Genomic DNA, 21,626 nt, shown 5'->3' with positions numbered 1-21,626 from the left:
ACACACACACACACTCACACACTCAGTCTATAGCTATAGATATACACACAACAAATAAATACATTACGCATACGCACCGTGTGGCAACGAGTCGAGTCAAGTTGAGGCCGCCTGTCAGCAATGTTTGCCGTTGTAGCTGCTGCTGTTGCTGCCTTTGCCCCGTTAGTCTAACCGCAATCATTCATCATGCTGCACAACAACAATAACATGTTGCCTCGGCCTTCTTCCCTTCCCTTCCCCTCTCTGCTGTGGTTAGTCTCGCTGACCATTTTCCGCTCATTTTACCCCCAAACGCCTTGACATCGATATTGGTGTTGATACACACTCTCAATGCGCCGACATCGTTAATGTTCTTGTTATATTGTTGTATGTATTCTCTATACGCTTCAGCCTTTATTAAACTTTGGCTTAAACGCAATTATCAGTTTGCTACTCGAATCCCTTACGTGCCTGCCATCGCCTGGTAATCCATCAATGTGGTCAACACTGCGAAAGAGAGAGCACTTTGTCTTTTGGGCCCACACCTGAGGTACACAAGTCTCCAGAGGGAAAGCAAAGAAACAGAGCTGAAACTAGAAATGCACTTCATTGCCCAACAAATTATCCAATCAACTTGAGCAGGCAAATTTTTAAGGTAGAATGAAAAAAGTCATTAAAAATCACTTGAAAGTGCTTCGACTGCAATTTGAGTTAACAATTTCGCCTCATTATGCGCACGAATTATGGCCAATGCCATAATGGCCATTAAAAGTTTTCTTCTTTTTTTTGCGTGTTGCAAATGGAAAACTGTGAAAGAGCAGAGAAAAGAAATGGAAATGTGTACTATATGTATAGCAGAGTCAAGGTGGCTGAGACACATTAGACCAAAACTTTTACAATAATCATTTGGCAACGACTGATGGTCAGTCAGTCAGTCTGTCTGTCGTTGTCGTTGTCCTTGTTCACACAAAAAAAAAAGATAGGATGAGATGTGCAGCACATACACACACAGAGAGAAAATGGCATAACTATGTACATAAAACAAAAAAAAATATATCGAAACGAAACGAAAAAAAGGGAAAATTCAAGGAGGAAAAAAGAAAGAAAGAAAGAAAAAAAACGAACGGACCGACAACTCAGATAGAAAATTCAGTAGAGCGCAGCTCCACAAAACTGCGCGGCTGTCAATACAAAAACGAACAATTAGATGGTTGTTCAGAAGAGGGGAAGCTGAGAGGTAGAGAGAGGTTGAGAGAAAGAGAGAGGAGAAGCTGCCAATGACAATGAGGCGGGCAACAGGCGAATCGTCCTTCTGAATTATTGAGCGTGCTACTTGTTGAAAATCCAAGGATGTAATGGAGCCTCGAATGCCTGACGAACAAACTGACTGACTGACTGACTGCCTAACGCATACACACATACAAATACGAAGCATACTCTTGTATGTGAGTGTAACTTTAATTTACTCATTTCAACAAAACGTTAAAAATTTACCAAGTTATTTCCCCCAAAGGGAATGTCGGCCATAGCAGCGTGAGGGCGTGAGAAAAGTGCTTCGCCGAAGAAAATGTGAAATGAAAAGCGCTAAAAAACAATTAAAAACTTTGCGGCGCACTTGAAGAATGTGCGAGCCCAGCTACAGCTTTAGCTTCATCTTCAGCACAGCGTAACGTGGCCGAGTTTATGGCTTTTTAATTGCTTTCCCTCGGTTTGTTGGAGTGCGAAGGGGGGGCGCGCGACTCGCGGAGACCGAAGGTGCTAAATTGGAAATAGAACCTAAGCGCTTTCGCTTTATTTATCTATACGCGTTAAACCGTAGCATACTTTTTTGCGCACACAAAAACCAATCAACTTGAAGCGTCGCATGGGGGGGTAAAAAAACGAGCATGAAAGCAAATAAACTCGTTTATACAAACAATTTTGCAATTTATGTTTGCACTGCGTCAATAATTACTCAATATGGCATCACAACTATCACTTTTATGTGTGTATGTTAGTTCGCATTCAATGTGTAATTCAACTTTTTTAAATTTATTTAAAATACAATTATCAATGCCGCCATCGAGCAAATACAAAAATACAAACTGCAAACATTGCATTATATTAATTCGATGTTGATAAACATTTTGCTTTACAATATAATTAGGTAAGCTGGTAAATAATGAGCAAATAAAGTATTTATTTCAAATACATATCAGTTACTTTTTATTTGAAAGCAATGAAATTTCTTTACTAACAATTTTTTGACCAAATTGGACAAATAAACATATTGAAATGAAAGTGTTTATTTAGAAACGAAAGCAGTTACATAATTAATTATGTTATTTTTTTTAAATTTACAACAATTTCTTTACATACGTATTTTTGAATTACTCAAATAAAGACATTAAAATAATAATTTATTTAAAATATAAAATTTATGATATTTATGGTATAAATAAATGGTAATGCATTTACTTAAAATAAAAATAAATTATTTCACAAACCATTTAATCATTTAGTCGTTAAATAATTTATTAATTTTGAAATCAAAAATGATTGTACGAATCCAGTTTTAAAATTGATATGAACATATTTGATTAGCTTATAATTTAGGATTTCAAAATTTGGACTTTAAAAAGGGAATTCATTAATTTTTAGTCTTTTTTCAAATTATTTCACATTTCACATAAAATTATATGAAACAAGCTAGTTAACAAAAGAGAATTAAAAAATGTAAGATAAATAAATGGATATCAAACCTGTCAAAAAACAAGCTTATGGGTACTTTATTCGCCAGCTAATCCTTGATACCTTTTTATAGGGTTAAGCTTCAATATACACGCTTAATTTTATAGCTTACTTTTAATGACATTTTGAGCTGCTTATTGCGCTGTTTATTAATGTTACATTTTGTTCTTTTTTTTGTGCATTGCAGACAATGTTTCAATAGAGATGGCCAAACTTTCGCGACGTGCTTCGTCGTCTGCAACAACGCCGCCAACAGCCACAGCAACAGCAACCGCAACAACAGCAACTACAACAACTGGAAGTGGAACAGTAAGTGGAACAACATCAGCAACAGTTCGTCATGCTCGAGGGGCAAATCAACAACAACAGCAGCAGCATCAGCAGCAGCAGCAACAACTGCAACGCAACACGCGTGCCTCGAGCAACAGCCTGCGAAATGCTCAAACGGCCAACTTTGTTGATCCCGATGCCAGCGTTGCTCACGAGCTCTCAGCAGCGGCAGCAGCTGCAGCGGCATCGTCCTCTTCCTCATCCTCTTCCTCGTCAGCAGCAGCAGCAGCAGCGGCATCGGCACCGCCGACGTACGCCAGTCCGGTTTACCACAACACTGCCATCAATCCCTCGCCTGCAACCACACACGTACCCGTCTCGGCCACGCCATACATGCCGCTTCTGCCGCCCGGCGAACGCAATCTGACCGAGGCGGAAAATGCCGCCGAGCGAGCGCGCATACGCGAGGAATTCTTTGCCACCTATGACGTGATGACCGGCGTCCGTATTGCCGCCACGCTGGGCGGCTTTTTTGGCCTGATGGTCTTTCTCATCGTGTGGAAGAGTCGCAGCAGCAGTAACGAAACGCTCAAGGTGCTCAAGGATCCCAAGATGGCAGCTGTCGCCGCCGTTTGCATGCAGGAGGAGGAGGAACGCGAGCTGCAGGAGGCGATTGTGGCCACGGGCATGTCCATCTATCCGGATGAGTACGATGCACTTGTCTATCGCCGGCAGCGCATGTTGTCGCTCGGCAATGTGAGTGCGCCGCCGCTGCTCAATCGCGGCTATCGCTGCGCCTCCGTGGGTAAGCCAATGCGTATACGTAATACTCCAAATTTAGTGTTTCTAAGAGGAGACGATTGCGGTTTATATTAAATAAAATATATAAAAGCAACGATACTTAAATTTAAGAAATATTTTAAAAAGTATTCATCTTAATGTTTGACTACTAACTAGATTACTAAAATCTAAATATTAAAGATATTTCTGGATAAAGTTTAAAAGTAAAATTTAAGTATTAACATATTAATATTTGAGCTTGCAATATATGCATGATTAATTCCATTTTTTAAAAATCAAAATTAAAAGCTTTTGCAAAATCACAATTTTTATTTGAATAAATTTGAAAGAATTAAAAATTATTAAATGAAAAGAACTATAAATTATTAAAAATTGTATTTGATTATTTATTAAGAAATAAAGAAGAATCATTTTCCTTGCAACGTATAATAATAATGTAACATATAATAATACTTGCTTACAAATATTATTATTATTTTATTATAGGTGGCGTGGGCGTGCCTGGACCTGTGGGCTATAGCTATCTGTTGGAGCCGCCGCGTCGCTTTTCCTACTCTGCGATGTCGGCGGGGGGCGGTGCTCCGGGGGCGCCAGGAAGACGTAAGAGCGGCTCCGAATCATCGCGTATTTTTAGCAATTATCCAATGGGCGGCAGCTTTGGCACGGACGATTACTTTATGGAAACGGAAGATGAGCTTGAGCATGAGGAGTATATGCAGCAAGATGCCCACGAGGAGGAGGATGAGGAGCAGGAGCAACTGCATCAACGCACAGATTCGACGCGCAGCAAACAAGGGTTTCTCTCCGTACCATTAGCGGTGAGTGGTTGACGAATAAATTAGAGATTAGCTAACTAAGCGGAATGATTTAGGAAAGAATTGACAGAAAGAAAAAAGTTCTTAAGATCAAGAATAAAATTTGAATAAAGATGAAAAATATTCAAAAAGTAAACTGGAAACATGAATTTCCAAGAAAGAAATTATTAGTTTTAATACATAAATCAAAACATGCGAAAGTATTGTAAATGAACATTAAGCAGAAAGCATTTGATCAAAGACGAAGCTCTTCAATGTTGCCCCTCACTTTCTTTTATGGTCTTTATTATTAAACATTTTAGCTAACATTTTTATTTGTTTATAAACAAGCATTTTATGACTGAATCTTGTAGCTTTTGAACACACTCTTTAGGTTCATTAGAAATCAAGAGCTTATCAAAATAAACAAATCAATCAAAACCGAAATGATTTTGTTGTAAATCAGCTCTTTATTTTTAGAAATCATTTATAAGTTCAACAATTTGAGAATTGTTTTCAGAACTACATTTTTATACTGGTTAACCAAGGGATAGAAGGGTTTTATCGCTTTTTAATTGGCACTTAGCTGCTTTGGCTGCCAATTTTGCATATTTTGACGTAATGAAATATATTAATATTTAATAATATATTAAAATTTAATTACCGCAATAATATTACAATATACCGAATGTCATATTTGGTATATCAATTAAGTACTACATTCGAAATAATGGTATATTTCGACATAAAATGTCAAATATGGCTTTCGGTATTTTTTAGTACTATTTCGGCATATTATTTGGTATGGTGGAAATAGGGTACTTCACAGTCGAGCACACTCAACTGTAGTTTTCTTGCGTATTCTTTCTCACATCTAATGTATTTTCTTCCCTCTCATTTTACCATAATTTTCAGGGCCACGACTCGCGTCGCAGCAGCGCCATGACCTGCTGCAGCACTGACAGCTCCTACTTGGAGCGTCGTACCTCGGCCTACACGCTGGGCATGAGCAATCTGCCGCCGACGCTGCAGCGCAAATTGTCGACAGCATCGCGCACATCGAGCATCGAGAACTGGGACTATTACTATCCGGACATTCAGGTAATACAGCCCACGCCCAAGGCATCACCTTGCCCCTCAGAGCGCAGCATACACGAGACGACGACGCCGAAATCGACGGCTGCATCGGCTTCGGCTTTGAGTGCGCCCAACATTAAGCGCAAGCACAGCATAGTCTCCTATGATCCGGAGAGCAATCAGGCGGGACGCAAGCAGCAGATCCATTCGATCAGCGCGGATACTGTGGACGTGTATCCCTACAATCAGACGGATGTGAGTTTGCCGCTCAAGTCGACACCTCAACAGCAACAACATCAGCAACAGCTGCATTTTGGTGATTCACCATCGGAGGAACTTCGCCTGGGCGTGCGACGCAAACTGACGCTAGTGGAACTGCAACGCAGCAGCAACAACGTGGAGAGCAACAACAATAGCTTTCCCTATACTGCGAATGCTGCAGCGCCTGTTGCAGCCACCGCAGCGTCTGTAGCCACCAACAGCAATGCCACCAACAATGCCACCTCGAGCAGCATTAGTGTGGACAGCACTCCGGTGAGCTTGGATCGCCTCAATGGCAGCATTAGTCTGGGCACCGTTTCGACAAAGGCGGCGCCCGTGAATCCCTTGCCCGCCTTGGAGGGTAAACGTGCCCCGCTCGCCTCGTTAAGTTCCTTTAAGATCTCATCGCTGGAATGCGCCGACTCCGAGTTGCGTTCCCTCGACGAGGACTCGGTGTTTGGGCTGGAGGAAAGTGCCGCCGACACAGACGATGACATGCAGCAGCTAAGCAGCGACAGCGAAGAGCAGAATTTGGCACTTGCAGCAGCTCAAGTGGCGCCCATGGTGCCGACAAACTACGTCAAATCGGGTCCGGTGGTGTTGCCCATCAAAAGGATGAGCTTGAGTTCAGTGCCCATGACGGGCACCCGACCGCGACGTCCACAACTGCAACGGCATCGCACCATAAGCACAGCCAGCGAGCGACTGTCTGGACAGGCTGCAGTTGGCGCTGTGCCGCCTCCGCTGGAGACGCACTTTGGCGCCGTGATCTGCAGTCCGTTGCAGTCGCGACGTGGCCAATTGTTGCAGCAGCACAGCGATCCGCAGACAACGACGACAACCACAACGACAACAACGACGACGACGACCACAGAGGATGACACGTGCTCCACATTGAACACCGAGCTAGGACTCCTGGATGCGGTGGTCACAACAAGTCCCTTGGGTGGTGTTGGCGGCGGAGGTGGTGGTGGGGAATCCACAACGCATACGCAGTATAGTAGCCTCAATACAGTCATCAGTGTGGGACACTCGAGTCCAAGTCCACAGCTGGACAATAAGTCAACAGTTGGCAAGCATGCAGCACAACAACAACAACAACAGCAACAACAACAACAACTGCCATCCAATAGCAACAGCAACAGCAACAATAGCAACAGCAACATTAGACTGGGCCACGATCCGTGTGCATCCTCCATATCGGATTCGGTGATAGCCACACAGCGGCCCCAAAGCATTTGCATGCCTTCCTCGCTCAAGGAGCTGATCCTACGTGGCGGCGGCGCCACCAGCAAAAGTGCCCATCAGCTCAGTTTGCATCACAGCGAGGCGACGTCGAGTGCAACGCCAGCTGTGATGTTGGAGTTGCCACTGATACGTCTGCCCACAGATGATGATGATGACGACGACGATGATGATGATATGGAGCATGGGTTGGGCAATGCAAATGGCGGCGAGGATAGCCTGGAGGATGAGTCGCATTCAAGGGATCCCAGTCTGCCCGGCAGTTCCAGAAAGTGGTCAAAGGAGACGCTCTTCTAGCCCAGCGAGCTGCAGTTCCAAACACGATCACGAGCTTAACGAGTATTGTTGGGTCAACCCCGAAAAATTAGTAATATACAGAAATATAATATGATAATGTAGTAGGCAAGGAGCAGCTGAAAAAATGCAAAACAGAAGCAGAACAACAACAACAACAACAACGTATTCGTACTTAGAGACTGTTGTCTATTATTGTTAATAGAACTCTTAAAGGTTAAGTAGTGATACTCGGATTTATTTTTCACACTATCTATTAACAGGAATACAATACATGCGAAATGTATATTTATATACCTATACAGATACATACATACATATAGTATATACATATATTTCTATATAGAACTCGTAGTATTTTGCCAGCAGCCAGCCAGCAGCAAAATCTGAAAAGCAGATATCAGTCTCCCCCTCACATACAAGAAGTACATATAATACTACTAATACTATATATGTATCATAAATGTTATTTATTTATTTATATTTTCTACTATAATGAAATACATTCTTCTAGTGTCTTAAACAACAGCAGCAACAGCCAAAAACAAACAAATACGATTACTTCAAGTATTGTATATTATAAATTTTTTATAGATTGCACACTCACACACACACACACACATCCAAGAACTTTAAACAATAACATTCAAAACCAAATACAAAACTGATGTACACTGACAGATAAAACGGAAAAGTATGAGCCATAATATTATAATAATAATATTAGTACATACTTATAATTAGATGAGAACTTAAAGACCTCGATAAGCATTAGTCGAACTCTATTCTACTATTATTCTACAACTCTTCTATTTTCTATTTTTTTGATAACTTTCATAGCATCTCTTTACCAAATTCATGTATTTTCTGGAAATTCTTCGCAAAAAAGGAAAAATTAAAAACACTTTTTGAAAATGCGATAAATTAAAGGCCATTCGAATGCAAATTGTTAAAATTTAATACAAAAAAAAAATAGAAAAAAACTGAAAAATACAAAAAAAAAAACTATGATATATAATTAGTTGTTGTCAAAAAAGAAAATGAAATTATAGCGTTACTTAAAACAAGTGTTAAACAAAATAGTATGAACAATTTCCTAACTCATCCCACCTACGCATCTCTATTTTTCTATGAAAATGCATTTGCTCCACAAGTGAGAACAAAAGTTATAGCAAATAATTATGAAGAATTATTAAATAATATATAAATAAATAAATAACTTGTATTTTTCAAAAAAGGAAAACAAATCAAAATACATATAAAAAAAGCCATAACAAAAAAACAACTAAAATTAAAATCTATATTATAATATGATATATGAGTAACAAACAACTAGAGCTGCATTTTGTCGTTTTGTGTGGGAGATTCAACGAAACCTATTAGAGACTTTCTCACATGCCTGAGCCTAATTTGTACCTATCCTATTGCATAAGAGTAAAAAAAAGAAAAAAAAAAAACTAAATCAAGCCCTATTTAAAAACATATTTTTGAGTACTAGTAAGGTATTTTATACGATGAACAAATCAACTCAAATGGCGCCTAGGAAATGGTATATCAAAAGCAAAAGGAAACTAGTAATACTTGCAAGTATAAAACATATAAATAAATATTTAATTGTTGGTTATATGCTGAAGTCAATGAAAAACAAAAAACCAAATTAAGAAAAACGATTGTAGCGTTAAATTTGTTTCACAACAAAACGAAAAACAAAAATATATATTAACTAAAAATGTAGCTAATAAACATATATATATTTAATAGCAAGAGAAGAAGAAAAATAACATAAAAAGAGATCGTATGTTAAGTTGTACAAGTCGAAAGAAAAAAGTAGCAGAACCAATTGTTAAACCTAAGCTTATTACAATTATAAGAGATCCAAATAAACCAAAAAAACGAGCTGTTGTATTAAATGAACAATAATGAAAATGTATTCAAAATGGTTCAACTTGTACACAACTTGTGAGGAAAATGTGTAGGAAATGCGTCGAGCGATTTTCAAATTTCTTTTTTTAGTTAAACACAAATTATAAAAAAAAATTGAGGAAAACTCCATACTCTTTTTTTGTGGCGCTTTTCTTTTATACTTTTGTACTAATACTATTTCCTATAAGTATTTCACACAATCCAATCTTCTAATTTCCATAATCATGTATGTACCTTTAGCTAAATTTTAATCACAATTGGTAAAAATAAAAAACGAAAACAAAACTGAGAAGCATGGAAAATGAAAGCAATTGACAAAGAAATATACTATTAAATACAGTTATAAAGCCAAAGAGCTATTAAAAACACTTAGTTAAATGTTATACATATATAATGAAAAACAAATGAAAAAAAAAATACAAAATTGATGTAAATGTTAGCGATATTATTGAGAAATGTGACAAAAAAAAATGAAAAAGAAATAAACCAAATGAAAAAAATATACACAAAAGTTGCAAAGACAAAACTCGTTTCAATTTCAAGATACTTTTAATATAGCCTAAAATATATACAATAGTTGATTTATCTTAATATCTATATTTCGTGGAGTAATCCTTTGGTGAGACAACTAAACCACGTCCTTTTCTTGCTCCACGATAGACGGTCTCCACAATGTCAATCATTTCTTGCTTATCCTCCAGTGGCCAGTTGATTTTGTTGTTATTACCCGTTCCCAAATCAATCATAATGTGTTTGTTGCGAAAGAAGAACATCACGGTGCAGGGATCGTACAATTCGTACATTTTGTTAAAGTCCGGCACCTCTGTTATGTCCACCAAATAGATGACTGCAAAGTTTTTCACCTTCTCGGCAATGCTGTACATGACCTCGTCCATTTTCATACATGCAGGATCCCAATCGTGGCCGAAACGTATAACCTAGAATAGGGGGAAGGTTTTAATCGAGTCTCTTATGAGACTTTGCAGGCCACACGAACTGACGGAACATTGGAATTGTTCTAATTACTTACAACAACACGATCTTCCTCCGAGAGTATGGCCTGATCAACTTGCCAGCCATTGTGTAAATGCGGTAACATATACGACATCTTGTAGCTTTAGTTTTATTATTATTTTCGCAAAATTATTAAACGTAAACAAATCGCCAGGCGAATTGAGGAATCAGTATGACAGCAAATGAAAAACCCCAAGATACTATTTTAAATCTACAAAAATATACCAGATCCATGTTATGCAGCTGGTTACACTTTATAGTATATTCGGTGAGCTGTTATCGATAACTGGGCATAGTGTAAAAGTTTCAAGCGCAGCCAACTTCACTGCTCGCGCCAAAAAAAAGTAAAACCGTTGTAAATTACAAGTGTGTTTTATTTGTAGCCCCGGTCGTCAATTATAAATATTTTTGCTTAAAGTTATCTATCTGCTGCAGCACATTGACTGTCATCTCATTAATAAACTCATTCCTACTCTGATCCGAATAATCGGGTAAACTACGTCGCGACACATAGTGATTGGGCAAATTGACCTTATGACGACCAATCGACTTAATGATCAGCCACAGAATGTAGAAACTAAACCACACGGTGAAGTACAGAGGTATGTACCACAGTTTTCGACCAATGTAGAAGTAACTGTACTTTTTAACACGTGGCTCTGGTGGTGGCGGCGGTGGTGGAGGAGGCGGTGGCGGTGTGGTTGGCGGTGGTGGTGGTGGCGGTGGAGGAGGAGGTGGCGGTGGTTCCACATGATGATGATGGTGATGATGATCATCATAGATAAGTTCGGGATATGAGACATCGGGAAATGAGGGATAGGCATAATCATGATGATCTGGATAGTGCTCGTGATGCTCGGGATGATCATCATGATATTGCAAGGGCTCAGAGTAATCGTGCCCATGGTCGTGATGGTGATCATGGTCATGGTCATGATCGTGGTCTGCTGGCTTTGGAGCTGCCGACTCTGGATGGGATTCCAACCAACCGGGCGGCGGTGTTGCATATTCCATGTTAGGATCATACTTGTTATCGTCACTGGGATGCGCTTGGCCGCCAGTTTGCAGCACTGGCAATGGGCCATCATCGCCGCCACCACCACCAGGCATGCCTCCCGCATCGCCACCATCATCGCCGCCGCTCATCGCATCGCCGCCAGTGTCGCCTCCCATCGCATCGCCTGCATCCTTTCCCTGATCCTTGGCCGGGGCCGGATTATCTTGTGCACTCGCTGGCAGTGTACCAATCACGTCATCATTCTCGGGATCATCATCTGCTGGAGCCGCTGGCACTGCGCTTGCTGAGCTCGCAGCCGGCAGCTTATCACCACCGGCCGGGATCACAGGACCAGGATATTGATAGCCCGTGCTGGGACTGTTGTAAGCATAGCCGGCAGTGCTCAAAGCATTCCCCGACGCTGGTGGCAAATAGCTGGAAATTGTATCCGAGGGCTGCGCAGCCTTGGGATCCTGCGAAGGCGATGGATATTTGGTATTGAGCGGCGGAAAGGAGTAGGCATCCTTGGGCGGCACATAAGAAGAAACGACATTGGAACCGGCAGCTATTTTGCCATCATACTGCTGTTGATGGGAATGCTGATGATTGCCCTTGAACACATTTGAAGCGACGCCTTCGCCGGGAGCAAAGCGATCTTGAAATTGACCTAGAGAGGGCACTAGCACAGTTAATATGAAGTTACAATAAAAGAAGCATCTCAAACTCACCACGATTGTAGCCACGCTGTGGATTCCTGTATCTTTGACTCTGTGTCTTTAGTCGCTGTGGACGCTGTGTCTTCCTTTGAGACGTGAGAAGCTGGCCAAATGGATACGAGGTGCGATAGTCAATAGCGCGTCCAGTAGACGCAGCTTCAATCAAGCCCGGTGGCGGCAATTCGCTAGATGCTTCTGTTGGCTGCTCGTGCGTTAAGGGCGTGACGAACACAGTTGGTTCCTGATCCACTACAGGCTTTATTTCAGTCTCCGCTACAGGCTTTGGTTTAGTTTCCACCTGTACCTCTTGTATATGATTGTATGGTATGGGCAAGGGTAGCGCAGTTGTCGTCGTCGTCGTTGTGGTGCTTGTTGTGGACACCACATTCTCACTCGAGTTGAAACTGCAGATTACGTGGAGGTCAAGAAAATTGTTTCACTTTTTAGCCACATGAATTGGAACTCACATTTTGGGAAATATTAAATCCGTATTCAGCGCCTTGTAGATGCGTGGTCCCTGATCCGCTGCAGCACCATTCCCGCTCATCAAGACTTGTGAATAGGCCTCGATTTGCATGGGCAGCAGCAGCAAACCAAGCGCAAGGCTTATGACTAAAAGCAGCGCACACTTTGCGCCGAGTCGTGTCATTTTAATTAGTCTTCTTCACACAGGACACTCTTTATATATTTCTGTGTTATTGAATTTCGTTTAATCCTTTTTGTTTTGTATTGAGCTTACACACTCGTCATTATCCGTTCGAGCTTCGCGTATAGCTCGACTGCACCGCACCGCGCGAAATTCACGAATCCACTGAGAAACTGAAGCTGGAATGGTTTTATTCCGAGTGTGAGCCGCGCAGAGACATGTATTTGATTTCGTTTTTTCATGACCCAGTTAAAGGTGCTACTAGAAGTGATCTATATAGACTTAGTATGCATATATAGTCAGCTACATTGGACAGCACTTTCATTTCGCTGTCGTCGCCCAGGTGCTAATTAATTGTTACTCCACATATTCCAATCGCAGTTCATCGCATCTGCCGTTATGTTCTTTAGCATCCCCAGCCATGTCCGAAAATTCCTCAATCCGTTAGAGAATACATAAGTATCTATAACCGGGCGTGTGGCTGTAATTTTGCAAGCAATGAGAAAGCTTCTCTAATTGATTAACTTAAATTCCTACAAATAATTACAAAATTTTTTTTACTAATTTGAGATCATTAAAAATAATCTTCAAGTACAATATTTACAAAAGGAAAATGGAATTATAAAGAATTCCTAATCTAAACCTTATTTAATAATTGAATATGATTATATGAAAACAAAAATATTTAAATCATGATAATCATGAACAAACATCAGGTTCTTTATTTCCTATTTCAGTGCCGCAAGCAATTTATATTAATTTGTTACTTCCGCTTATTTACATATTTTCTAAATTTACAATATTTAAACATTGAATGAAATTGTCAACTTTAGTCTGTAGGTCGCACTTCTCGTAGAAAAAAAGGTGCTAATTAAATCGAACACCGAGACATGTTTTTGTTAAAGAAAGGTATAAGGCAACCCAAATTAAATGAAGAAACCGATGTTAGATTAAAATAAAGGCAATTGTCAAAGCCACTGCCAACAGAGCTAGGAATACGTAGAATAGTGGGATGTGGGTCACTGGATCGTTCCGACAATTGCGTGCCTGCTCCGATTAACACCTTGCGAGGCGTGCAACAACTTGTTGACGCCACTCATTGACAGCTGCCCCATAGCAAAGTATATCTATAGAACGGAAACCAGTTCTGAAAAAGCATTACAATTGCGCTCGTTTACAACTTTTACTTATTTACAAGCACACTTGTTTATTGTCTGTTCTGTTTTGTTTTATTCATGTGAAATATGTGTATTTCATATAATAATTGCAAGTCTTTTAATTGTTAGTACACAAAAGTTCTGTCATTGAAACAAGGAACACAAATTCTCAAACGTTTTACAAACTAACTAAACAGATTTGGTTTCTCTTTTCTTTCTTTTACCAGTTGTTGTTTTGTGAAGTGTTACAGATTAATGAAAATTATGCAAAATGTAGTAAAATCATAATAGAGGATTAATTAAATATTCACAAACATAAAACAATAAAAATACTTGTAAAATTATTAGATCTTGTGCCCATAACGAGCATTTGTGAGGGTTATAAAAAGAAGCGTGACATTTTTACGAATATATATATATATAGATATATACAGCCTTGGCACATAACGCTGGCGTCTTTCATGTTGGTGCCTCTAGAATGGCGAATTCATGCCCAACTTGGTGCCAAAATCAAGACGCGCTCGACGCTGATACCGCGCATTAACTCTGCAAAGATCCAAAGAAGGTTCATGAGTAAAGATATTCATTTAAATTTGAATTCAGGTATTTACTTGTTCTCCTGAAACTTGGCTAGTTCGCTGACCAAAAGGCTCAGCAAGCTGCTGACAAATAGCACCAACAACGGCAGCCAGAGCTGTGGCAGCAACTCCTCCAGCGACTCATCCAGTAGCATTTGCAGCCCACAAATGAAGCCATGGAGCAGCAATAAAGCCAGGCAGGTGAGCCCCCAAATGTGGTTACTCAAAGGATTGCGCTGCCAGAGCGCATGATCACGATGCACAAACGTGATGGAGACGAGAACTAATCGAAAAGGAAATATATGAATAAATGAAGTTCAAACTTGAGCTTTGAATGTCATACCAAAATGCAGCAGCACCGCAAAAAGAGCGCAACAGCGCGCAATGTGCAGACACTGGTAGAAATTCATAGAATTTTCATTTTCGAGATCCGTGATATTCTCAGAATCCTCATCCTCTACATCATCACTGGTTACCGTTGTCGTCATGCACATCCAGTATGCAATGAGCTGCAAGTGAAAACATGTTGAATGCAAATTGGATTTATCAAAAAACAATATAGCAAACTTACTGTGGCAATGACGGGTATGAGAAACTTGCAGCCATAGCACCACATGACAAAAGCAAAGGCACGCGAATCGTATTCGGTTTGCTTCTTGCTGGTGGCACGACTCATGATCTTTGGATCGAGATCGATGTGCGCCAGCGAGATGCCAATTAACGGCACGGGCACACACATCAAATAAATAGCTAGCAGCGGTGTGATTAACGGCGGCAGTGAGAGGCACGCGCACAGCACATTCAATATGGATATGGAGCCGGCACAGCACGCCCAGAACTGTATACAGTTCCACAGACCCAGCGAGAAGCGGCGTGACAGCTCAATTATGGCCACCAGCGAAAGTGGGTCGTCGCGACAAATGGCTATGGAGCAGGGCAGCGAATTGAGCAGACGGCTCAAATAAATCGGTGAGACGGTGTGCGCTGGCGATTGCATGGCACGAGCACCGCTGCCATTTGTGCCAGACTCCAGCAGCTGTTCGTTCGCAAACGCTTCATCGCCGGTGTTGGATTTGCCACGCTGTTGCTGTTGTTGTTGACGCTGCCAGTTGAGCTTGTTGTGCAGAATGTTGGCCTCCGTGTAGGCATCGACATCCTGACACACCTGCGGATACAGTGGCTCGACAGCAATGCTGCAATCGGCCTGCAGAAAGATGTTGGCATTATCGTTGCTCGCCGAGCTGCCCAAGCAGACGACAATCTCGCCATACGATTGCATAATGTCGAGCATTTGGCGGGTCGCCTGCGCCGAGCAGTCGGTGAAAAGCGACACCTGCAACGGCACATTGTCCACCTGCTCCAAATGCGGCCGAATGTTCTCAATGCCACGCGGCAACTTGGCGCGATTCGACATGTCAAAGTTGATGGGCGCACTCTGATCTGTGCTTTCGGTGAGCGTGCTGAGCGAACGACAATTCTCGTCCATGGCCGAGTCTAGGGAATGTCGCTGCTTATGTCGCTCTGGATCAGGCTCGGCATCTAGCTGTAATGCGACATTCTCCATGCTGTATTCTTTGCTGTCATCCAGCTCATCATCGTCGTCTGCTTGGTCATTCGTGGGGGGATTGCATTCATCGGGATTCGATATGGCACCGGGTGCTGAGCAACTCAGCGTTTTCGACGACTCCAAATTGTTGGGCGGACTGAGCAAGTAGCTCAGCTTGGGGCCATCGACGGGATCACCTACAATATCAGTGTTAGAATCAATGGGCGTCGATGTTATGGCATCTTCACCGTGAAAGTCTTGGGCACTTGATGGTAGATGAATGGCAACAGTATCTGTGATGGTGCTGGTGGTAATTTTGGTTGTGGTTGTATTGTGCTCATTAAGTTTACCCGACTTGCAGTTGCCCATCGTCGCGTTCTCCGTCTCCTTGGTCTTGCTAATCGTCACCTTTTCGCGTTCACGCTCCTTTTCTGGCTCCGGTTCGCTAAGCAACGAGATGTGACAATTCCAGCCCGACTCGAGTCCCATTTTCTCGGAAAAGACACGCGAGCGCAACTCGTTCTCCTTGCTGAAGTGCACGAAACGAATGCATGCGCGTTCCAGACGCTCCACCAGATGCACAATGTCATTTTGGGCCTGATACTGCATCGTGACCATGCCAATGAATACCTGATGGCACTGCATCTCAAAGCAGCCCTCCACATCGTTGCAGTCCTCATCCTTGCTCTCCGAAAACAGCAACGAATCGGTGCTGATGCTGTGACTCAACTTCACATGATGTCCACCCTCGAAATCGCAATGCGACTTATCCACGTGCTGCATACGCAACTTGGACTCTGGCGGCAACTCCAAGTACGCAATCTGACCATTGCTATGCAGTGGTCCACTTAGCGCTCCATGGATTCCATGACGCAGCGGGCGATAGGCGAATGCTGTGCAGTAAGAAGTCAACGCACTGCGCTGATAAAAGTCCAGTGCACGCTTGCGATCCTGCGGCGACAGCGGCCGTAAATCTTTGCCATCCCAGAAGTCATCGCAGCAGTCCAGTATAATGTCCGCTGTGCCCTGGGTGAAGAGTGACAGATAGCCACCGGGATTCTCTCGCATTACCACCGACAAAGAGTGCGGAAACGGAACCTTCACCTTGGTCGATAGCTGCAGCTGTCGCGCAAAGCGAATATCCCGACGCACCACATCCGGTTGCTGAGGGGAGTAAAGGAAAATTCGACATGAGTAAATTATGAATGGATATGGAAAGCATAGAAAAGATAACTGACAATATGGTAAGTAAGTAAGGTAATATAATTCCTTTTCTATTTCTTACGTCTCAGTTACTAAACTTAATAAGTGATATTAAATATATGACAAATTTGTGTAAATCAATAATTTGTTCATAGAAAGTGAAAGAAAGTCTTCGACTAAATTTCATATTAATTTAAATTATTAATCTGACTCAAAGTAATATGTATGTATATCTATCTACCCCTCATTTAACGAATATCAGACTTATAGGTAAACTAGGGTTTGGTTACTAATACCTTAACTTGACTCCCAAGATTACTTGTCTGAATATTTCTAAACAAACAAAGCCCAAGCATTAGAGCATATTAAAATAAATAAACTAAGATATTTGTATATAAGGAACTACGCATTGATCGTTTAACGATCGTTAATACATTTCTGAAGTACACATGTCTGAATGTCTGAAGGTCACTCACCAGATGCCTATAGCTGGCTAGCTGTCCCTCCAACGCAAAGCGATCGGTGGCATGGTTGGTGAAGCCAATCTGCTTGGCAAGCTCGCACAGACATCGTCTGGGGTGTGAACCACAAATCGAATAGAATAGAATTGTAGAAACCGATTAGAACTGGTAACGACATCGTGCTGGATGTGCGAAGGTGGTCTATGAGCATGCAGGCGGGCAGACGGGTGGGTAGAGGGGCGGCAGGGGCGTAGTCAAGCGTAATGGGTGGACGAATAGTTGGATGAATGGATAGATGGGGCCACACGATGCATGTATGTATATATTTTAAGCATTCTTGGCAACATAATAATTTCTGTGATACTTAAAATAGCATGCCAATTAAGTGTAGACGAATGTGGTGCTTGGCATGGGGGCGTTTCGATTTGGTGGAAAGTGGGTTCCATACACATGCTGGTAGTAGTATATATAGTAAATACAAAAACAACAAACAAAAAATGTATTTCAAAATACATCTACAAATATAGAATGTAAAAATACGAAATGAAATGAAGAGTGTGCAAAATGCAACTAAATAATTTCTAAACTGTGAGATTAGTGTAACGATAAAAGTGTTTTCAAATTGTATGTACATTGTTAATTTTAAATGCTGACTTTTATGATGGATACGACAGAGGAGGGGGAGGTTAAATAATTTGTTTACTATAAATGAAATGAAAATGTCTTTCATTAAAGCCAATTAAACGGAATAGTGACAAATTATTCCAATGAATTTATTTCAATTTTTACAATAGAATTTTATTTATTTTTAATTTGCTTACTTCAAAAATGAAATAATACTTTAAGTATGATTTGTATAACTTTACCAATTGCATGTTTTTTAATTGTTTGTTTATATATATGGGGAAGAGATCGGTTTATCGGTCCAATTCAAGTGTCGGATGTGTTTGCAATTCAAACAAAAATCAAAAAATGCACCAAAAACGTTGTTCTGGGCATCAATCACATTTCGCATTTACAACGAGGATGCGTAAATGCTTTAAAAAAATCATTAGACTAAATATTGAATATTTATAAGTATTTATAATCGATATTTCTGGTTTTGGTTATATAAGAAAATGCTAAGAATGAGTATGGCAAATGAACTACGTACCCATGCAATAGGCTTTTCATACTGGATTCAAACATCGCATACCGATTTGTCACGGGCACCAGATCTTTATCGAGCATGGCCACGGCGCTGACATGCCCACAAAACTGGGCATAATGCTCATGCGTAAGCGGCGAACAGGTGTTTAATAAAATTGCTAGACCTAGAAAAGGATTTGAAAGAAGTTAGAAATAAGTTTCGATTAAAATGCAGTTAAACTTGTAACAAACCCAACGGCTTCAGTGATTTAATGTGTGCTTTCCACTCGTGATCGTCAAACTCCAGCCGAAACGGACAATGCTGATCGTGTGTGAGATCCAGCACCTCGGCTACAATCCCTCGTTCCTTGTTCTCTTCGTCGTCCACGTTGTCGCTTTCCGTTGACATGGACATCTGGCTGCCATCGTCTTGCGGCTCCTCCTCTGTGTTATGTAAAAAGAACACCTTTTCGGCAGTGGGATTTGGCCACGATAAAATACCCTTTTTGTCCACACAACAAAGCGCCGAAATGGAACCGAGAACTTGGACCAGATTAGCTGAACGTGGCAGCAGTTCACTGTCGCCCTGCCAGAGCTGTGTCCAAATGCGCAGCACATTGGAGCGTAGCAAAGAAATGCTATCGTAATCATAGGCAGGCGTATCCAGATCCAAATCCTCAAATGATTTGCTGGTGGCCTTTTCGAGTATGGCCTGTGGCGTCTTGAGGAAGCACTGCAGTCGTGCAACGCCCCAAAGATTCATGGAGATCCACAACAGTGGAAAGATGAGTGGCAGCAGTGGAATGACTGCAGCCGCTGGCGAAGCTATGAGCACATGGCGCCAATTGTGCTTCTCATCCGAGGCCAAGCCATAGCCATGCAGGCGCAGCAGGCCTGCAAATAGCGTTATGATCAAGGCAGTGATGAAGCCCCATTGTTGTATATACTTTGTGACCAGCTGGAACAGAGAGATTAGATACATTAATCTTTGAAATGAAGTCGATTTGAGGGACTTACCAAATAGCGCTGTTGATTGTAGATAGTCGGTGGGCGATTCAACGAGTTACGCAGACACAAACGCAAGTTATCCAAATAAGGCGTCGTCTCCAAGCAGCACACCAGATCTGGAATGGGAGCTCGTGCTATGGGCTTGACTGGGGGATCACCCAGCTGCGCTGCAGTGCCGCCATAAATTTCGCTAGCACTAAAATGCCGCTGTGACTTCAGTTCATGACACGGGCCGGGCGATATGTGACCCGGACGCAGCACAATACAATCTCCACGCACCAACAGTGCCCAGGGCAAATTGACAATATGACCATCACGATAGGTCCACTGCAGCGAGACGCATGGCGACATGGGATTACTCAAGTGCGGATAATTTGTCGCCTGCCACTTGTCACTCAAATGCTGCTCCGCCAAACGCAATTCATTCAACGCGTGTCGCGTCTTGCGAAAGATTTCTGTGCGCCTCAAATTGCTCTCTCGTATAACGACGCACAAGTCGAGGAGGAGTATGGCCAGCAGACAGATGGCTGGCCAGCACATGCCGGTGATGAGCAGTGCGCCACTTGTGACCAAGGTGGCGCCAATAGAAAGCCAGCCCAAGGGGCTATTATATTGATTCACAAATGCGGCACGCAATTTGCAATAGCAGCTACAAAAGGTCAGCAAATTAAATGTTATTAGCCACAAAGGTCATAAGATATATATAATCTAATCTAATTTAAAAAAAGAGTCTAACAATAGTGCCCCAAGCCATGTTTCTAGTACATATTGTTATATTTTTATTTATTTATTTATTATTGTAGCTTAAAATTAAATTCTATAGTCCAAGTATACAGCTAGAACAACTAATGTCTTTTCTGTTTTTAGTTTTAGTATTTACTTGTTGCATTTTTAATAGATGTAAAACTTATTACATATTGCGTTTTAAAGTATACTATTTTATTTGTCATAACTCACTGACTGAACTATCAGCGGACAGCCCAAACTGTAAGAGGTAGGTTTCTCCTACCTGCTTAAGATCGGGTTTTTAAAGTGTAACTATTTAAAATTATAGATTAAACTTGATCCCTGTTCTCTAGTGCATTCCTTCGTTAAGTTAAGGAACATCACATTGCAAGTATTTCAACCACTGCTTATCAAAGACACAAATCTGGTATAACTTTAACATATTTGAAGAATTTTAACAAAATGCAACGCTGACTAGTTAAACATATTGCAAGTTTATATATATTATTTACCTCTCCGCACGTTCTTCCTTTTCATGCTCCAGCAGAACCTTTTCAATCTCTTCGTGGAGACGCGATAGCGCCACCTTAGTGCTTAAGCCGCGCTGTAGATTCTCCTTTGGCGCGGCAGACGACGCATTTGAGTGTGAGTGCGAATGTGTGTGTGCATGTGTGTGCTCCGCTGTCTGTGGCAAGGTTGCAGGCGACGTTGCCGCCGCCGCCGCAGTCTCTTTGTCATTGTTGCTACATTTTGATGCTGCTTCGGGTACTGCTTCACTCAGCTGAGGCATTTTTCGCTCTTCACGCGCCACAAATCAATTAATATTTGCACTACGCACACCAGCGTAACACATAGTTTGTTCAATATTATTATTATTATGCACGGCTGCTTCTGCTAGTGGCAGTGGCGTGTGTTTATTTGTTGCTGTTCGCTTTAGTTGTGCGAAATACATATGTGTGTGCGCGTTGCCAAGTGCCAGCATTTATATGCAGTTGGCAACGCCGTCCACTGATAACAGCTCAAAGCAAACAATTATTCCACAGATGGGATGGGAATCTGCGATAGTTAATAG

General features: G+C 41.5%; 4 protein-coding genes across 10 annotated transcripts in view; 1 reads left to right on the top strand and 3 right to left on the bottom strand.

The window, feature by feature from the left end:
* The window catches only part of LOC133850678 (pneumococcal serine-rich repeat protein), a 57,519-nt gene extending 48,401 nt beyond the window's left edge, over nucleotides 1-9,118 (top strand). For all 3 annotated transcript variants that reach the window (XM_062286830.1, XM_062286831.1, XM_062286832.1), the window contains exons 3-5: nucleotides 2,897-3,784; nucleotides 4,267-4,598; nucleotides 5,490-9,118. In XM_062286830.1, coding sequence (XP_062142814.1) covers nucleotides 2,914-3,784; nucleotides 4,267-4,598; nucleotides 5,490-7,454 — 3,168 coding nt within the window. In that variant the 5' untranslated portion in view covers nucleotides 2,897-2,913 and the 3' untranslated portion in view covers nucleotides 7,455-9,118. The remainder of the gene's footprint in view (nucleotides 1-2,896; nucleotides 3,785-4,266; nucleotides 4,599-5,489) is intronic.
* A 786-nt stretch (nucleotides 9,119-9,904) lies between these two features.
* Nucleotides 9,905-10,586, bottom strand: LOC133850685 (thioredoxin-like protein 4A). Its single transcript, XM_062286846.1, has 2 exons — nucleotides 10,405-10,586; nucleotides 9,905-10,312 (listed from the first exon to the last, which is right to left on the bottom strand). Exons 1-2 carry the CDS (start codon nucleotides 10,480-10,482, stop codon nucleotides 9,962-9,964), a joined length of 429 nt encoding a protein of 142 aa, XP_062142830.1. The 5' UTR covers nucleotides 10,483-10,586; the 3' UTR covers nucleotides 9,905-9,961.
* Nucleotides 10,587-10,724: 138 nt separating this feature from the next.
* On the bottom strand, nucleotides 10,725-13,264 carry LOC133850680 (uncharacterized). Its single transcript, XM_062286835.1, has 3 exons — nucleotides 12,569-13,264; nucleotides 12,114-12,505; nucleotides 10,725-12,052 (listed from the first exon to the last, which is right to left on the bottom strand). Exons 1-3 carry the CDS (start codon nucleotides 12,748-12,750, stop codon nucleotides 10,785-10,787), a joined length of 1,842 nt encoding a protein of 613 aa, XP_062142819.1. The 5' UTR covers nucleotides 12,751-13,264; the 3' UTR covers nucleotides 10,725-10,784.
* A 673-nt stretch (nucleotides 13,265-13,937) lies between these two features.
* Nucleotides 13,938-21,518, bottom strand: LOC133834952 (transmembrane protein 94). Of its 5 annotated transcripts, none has more exons than XM_062264746.1 (10): nucleotides 21,067-21,518; nucleotides 19,838-20,477; nucleotides 19,073-19,778; nucleotides 18,846-19,005; nucleotides 17,708-17,804; nucleotides 16,379-17,192; nucleotides 15,054-16,321; nucleotides 14,826-14,991; nucleotides 14,516-14,765; nucleotides 13,938-14,450 (listed from the first exon to the last, which is right to left on the bottom strand). In XM_062264746.1, the coding sequence occupies exons 1-10, from the start codon at nucleotides 21,342-21,344 to the stop codon at nucleotides 14,378-14,380; spliced, it is 4,452 nt and encodes a 1,483-aa protein (XP_062120730.1). In that variant the 5' UTR covers nucleotides 21,345-21,518; the 3' UTR covers nucleotides 13,938-14,377. The 5 variants fall into 5 exon arrangements, with proteins under 5 accessions (XP_062120730.1, XP_062120731.1, XP_062120727.1 ...); XM_062264747.1 differs by having other exon boundaries at nucleotides 15,054-16,225; XM_062264743.1 differs by having other exon boundaries at nucleotides 15,054-17,192.
* Between the last annotated feature and the right edge of the window lie 108 nt (nucleotides 21,519-21,626).

This window comes from Drosophila sulfurigaster, chromosome 2L (assembly GCF_023558435.1).
Source record: "Drosophila sulfurigaster albostrigata strain 15112-1811.04 chromosome 2L, ASM2355843v2, whole genome shotgun sequence".
Classification (NCBI taxonomy): domain Eukaryota; kingdom Metazoa; phylum Arthropoda; class Insecta; order Diptera; family Drosophilidae; genus Drosophila; species Drosophila sulfurigaster.
Note: the sequence above shows the minus strand (reverse complement) of the source record. Positions and strands in the feature narration are given on the sequence as shown.